The sequence below is a fragment of the Mastacembelus armatus genome, chromosome 14, assembly GCF_900324485.2.
Source record: "Mastacembelus armatus chromosome 14, fMasArm1.2, whole genome shotgun sequence".
Taxonomy (NCBI): Eukaryota; Metazoa; Chordata; class Actinopteri; order Synbranchiformes; family Mastacembelidae; genus Mastacembelus; species Mastacembelus armatus.
In genome coordinates this window covers 21,551,472-21,555,815 of record NC_046646.1, presented here as the reverse complement: position 1 = coordinate 21,555,815, position 4,344 = coordinate 21,551,472, and the positions used below count along the sequence as shown (strand labels likewise).

Sequence of the window (4,344 nt, the reverse complement as noted above, 5' to 3'; positions counted from 1 at the left end):
TCGTAACATTCAGAGATCAGTTCTGTTCAAGAAAGGTCTCAGAGTAATTTAGACGAAGGAGAACAGAAGCTTGTCTCGAGCAAATCTAATCCAATTGGACTATTCAGTTTTCTCTAAAGGATCATACAACAGAGCCTGTAAGTGAAATGATATTCATTTAATACCTCTGCCTGCCAACGCACATTTAAACATTGTTATTGTCGGGAGCTACTTTTCTAGAATAAATATGTAAATCTCAGATGCATGTGGCGGACGATGGTGTACAGCTTCAACTGTCCTCAAATGTCTCGTGCGGTAATTTGGATTTCATTTGGCGGTTTGTAAAGTTTGCGTAATTTTTGCACATTTTGCTTCAGTCGGACTCTTAGTTACTGACGAACTGAGTGAACAAGTGCAGAATATACGCGCATAGGTTACAGTGCAGGAAGACACTGTCAGCGCAGGAAGAGGTTTGTGCTCTCCCCGCGCACAGCCGCAATTTTAGCGCACGTCTCCAAACCTGCACGAAGCTTCATTTTAAACTTTTGTGGTGCAAAATGAATCCACGCTAGTGCTTCGGATGGAACAGCCATGCAAGTACAGTCAAGAATGCAGGGATGCTCTTTTTCGGAGTTGAAACGTTGACTCCTACGCATAAACGCCCCCTCTTCTCCGTTGCATGCCCTGGTCTTGAACTCTTCTCACCTTCCTGCGCGGCCAGGAGGCAGCAGTCAATCTAAAATGAGGCGGAGGCGGGACAGCGTTTTCTCTCACTACTGGTATCACAACCAGCATTCCTCATTTGTCTAAACACTTCCTTCCGTTCCTGTGTGTTTTAGGCGACCATGCCTGTGTCAAGAATGAGGATGAGGCCATGGCTGGAGAAGATGATCGAGTCGAAGTCTATCACGGGTCTAGCGTGGGTGGACAAGGTGAGAAGCTTATTTCTTCCTGCAACTCAATAGACTGAACCATGTGTCATATAGTTAAACTACCAGGATACCTTCTAAACCAAGACCCCCAGCACTCCACACCAAACCAAAAGTCACTAATAATTTAACAATATTTAATATTAAGTTAATAATAATAATGATTTTACTTTAACTGGAACATTGACCCACAGGTTAGATGAACATCTGTGTTCATATTTTAATGACTGTGCAAACTCAGCATTTTGTTTTGTATCTTCCAGGACAAGACGATGTTCTCCATCCCCTGGAAGCACGCAGCCCGTCACGGCTGGGAGCTGGACAAAGACGCCTGTCTGTTCAAGCAGTGGGCCATCCACACAGGTGAGCAGGCACGAAAGACTTAAAGCAGAACGTTCTTCTGCTTTTGTGCAAAAAATGCATGAAGCTAAACAGAATTTATTCTGCAGGGAAATACACTGAGGGCCAGACCTGTGACCCCAAAACATGGAAAGCGAACTTCCGCTGTGCAATGAACTCACTGCCTGACATTGAGGAAGTAAAAGACAGGAGCATCAACAAGGGCCACCAAGCAATGCGCGTCTTCAGGATGCTGCCTGCAACCCCAAAATCGAGAGGTGAGAAACTGACAGGAAGTGAGCAAGCATTTAGGTTATTATGAATTAACCCTGGTGCACAACACCTGCTAAATACTCATGTTTTTCTGACTCATAGTCTCAACCACACTCACATTTAAAATATAAAATAACCAAAATGTTTTTCTTTCATTTGCACAGATAAACGGGGAAAGACAAAGGATGGAAAGTCACGAAAGAAGGTAAATATTGTCGATATTGCACTGAATGTACAGCAGTAATGAGACGGCTGTTTAACTTATACTACACTCAAACAATGCTACTGTAATGGCATCAGGATGGCATCAGAATTTTTGCTATTTGCTTCTGCAGATTGTCAAGATAGAGGAAGACACAGAGTACAGTGATATTCAGTCTCCCACAGAGGGATCACTGCCAGAAGAGACCATGTCAACTCAGGAAAACACAGTGGACAGCACAGTCCACATGGAGTCACATGGTGAGGAGGAAAACTGGCATAAACAGATAAACACAAACTGCTTTGATATACATTCAAGAAGCTAAAAACGAGATGTTCTTCATGATAGTGAACCAGATACAGTGAATCTGGTGCAGCAAGTGATTTTAATGCTTCTATTTTAAATCCTTGCAGATGTCACATTTGTTCCTCAGTCTGACGTTCCTGACTGGTCTTTATCAGTTGAGATTGGGTCTGAGTTCTTGTCCCACAGATTTGAAGTGTCACCTGATCATAATCCTGGTAAGACAACTTGCTAATAAATGGTTCAGGATTCATCTAAGTCATTTTAAACACACAGATCAGTATTATAGTGCTGTACTTATGTCTACTTTCTTCTCTCGCCCCCTTTTCAATGTGACGATCCAGATTTCAGCTACACTGATGACATTATTGAGGTAAGCATCTTTGGCTCCTACTCTTAGTAGCATTCATTTGTTGCATTCATTGTCAGGAATACCCATGTTTGTCTTCTTCTGCCTGTTTGGCTTGTGTAGTAATAGCCAAATAAATAAGACTGATAGCTAAAACTGTTTGGTGTGGGGAATCTGAAGTAGAATCAAACAGAGCCATACTCAGTCCAGTGTTGCTCTTTCAGATTTGCCAGCAACTGGAGAAAGACTCTCACTGGATGGCAAGCAGTTTAGGCAGCAGGGGATTCCTGAGCAATGAAGAATGCACCAGTCCAGGGAGCCATTGGAGTGACTCTTCCTCAGGTAAATGTTACTAGTTGAGGCTCAAATGGACATTATTAAATGCTTCTGTCTATGGACATAGTAAGTTTATTAATTGGTTTTTGGAAAGTTTTCATTACAAAATCTGAAATTTGAATAGGTCTCTAGTTAAAAACTCTTTTTAAGGCTCTGTTTTAAGTACTTGTTGTTAGAAGAGTACTCCAGTGATAGGACATTGCACTGACACTGGGTAAACTGATGCAGCAGGGCCTCACATCTTTGTTGGTCCCTCTCTGCCTGGGACTATGGCCAACCTACAGCTGTAACTAAACCTGAAAAGTTTAGGATCTTTGTCTGACACCTGACTGTTGAAGTGAACGTTCTTCAATGTCCTGACCTTGAATTTTCTCATTTGTTTTACAGTAGACGAACTAGATGAAATGCCACAGTACATAACTTTGGGCACAGACTTCACAACCCAGACAGACGACCTCTGGAACAGCTTTTGTCAACAGATCCCTACTTTGCCATGAGGACTTAAAGACAGAACAGGACTGTACTTTGACACTTTGGACATTACAGAGCTCTTCCAGCCCACCATCCTCCTCCATCTGAGCCCTACCTTGTTGCATCACCTCTTATTGTCACCCATCCAGCGTGGGATGGCTGATGTCTTTAAGCTACGACACCAAACCCCCTTTGTGATGCGTGTTTGACACGCTGTAGCATTCTGGAGAGCTTTCCTTATCTCCCTAAACCTTTATGTGAAGTTATGAAGAGAAACTTTTAAAAGAAATATTGTTCATCATCTATGTTTTGGCCGGGTCAAAGCATTATGGTGTTCAATTTGCTTTGTTTAGCCACTGCGGGATTGACGGGATTAAAGTATCAGTACAAACAAAGAGGCAGGAACTTAATTTAAAATGCAAAGCTTTTATTTTTTCTACCATTTGACTGATGGTTAACATATAGAATCATGTAATTACGTCATAAAATCAGGTTTTCCGTTATGTGTACAAGAGGATTTGAGTAAAAGGGATGTACATGTACTTTAAACAATATCTTAACAAACCTCTCAACTTGTGGTGAAAGATTTTCTTCATAATTACTGTATATAGTTGTGTTGTTTGTGTGTTTTTTAATAAAAAATGTAAAGAATGTGAATAAATGAGTCATAATTATAAACACAAAGGACACAAATGAGTATTGTTACATTCACAAAAGGTAACTCCTGCTAAACTGTCCCCGAAGTGGAAAATGTCAAATCAGTCGTCATAATATACAGTCGAGAATCACATTAAATCCTAAAACAGGCTTTAAAAACTCAAAAATGCTTTGAACGTCCTACTTTTTACCACAGTTTTATTCTTAGCAGCGTAGCATACAATACAAACAGAGTTTGACATTTTGGCTAAACAAGCTGTCAATACTTATTTAAATTTTTTTTATATTTAAAAATAGAGAAGGAAGTTTGTTTTGCTTATTTTTTGTGAATTATATCCTCAGTGCAGGGACTATAAGTAGTTTTGTACATGAGCTGGCACTGCAGTACATTTAAACAGGGTAACGACCAACCTGTGATGTTTTGTTTAGCAAATATCTGTAGATCTACAGGCAAGAGCCTGCTGCTACATATCTAAACCACCTAAACCACCTGTGCAACATCTTAT

The 4,344-nt window shown here is 40.7% G+C and overlaps 1 protein-coding gene across 2 annotated transcripts; it reads left to right on the top strand.

Annotated features, from left to right (window-relative positions):
• On the top strand, window positions 1-3,838 carry irf1b (interferon regulatory factor 1b). 2 transcript variants are annotated; one of them, XM_026327990.1, is made up of 10 exons: window positions 1-137; window positions 819-911; window positions 1,172-1,271; window positions 1,358-1,525; window positions 1,685-1,725; window positions 1,856-1,982; window positions 2,136-2,243; window positions 2,370-2,398; window positions 2,599-2,716; window positions 3,098-3,838. In XM_026327990.1, exons 2-10 carry the CDS (start codon window positions 825-827, stop codon window positions 3,205-3,207), a joined length of 888 nt encoding a protein of 295 aa, XP_026183775.1. In that variant the 5' UTR covers window positions 1-137; window positions 819-824; the 3' UTR covers window positions 3,208-3,838. The 2 variants fall into 2 exon arrangements, with proteins under 2 accessions (XP_026183775.1, XP_026183776.1); XM_026327991.1 differs by lacking the exon at window positions 2,599-2,716.
• The last annotated feature ends 506 nt before the right edge of the window (window positions 3,839-4,344 follow it).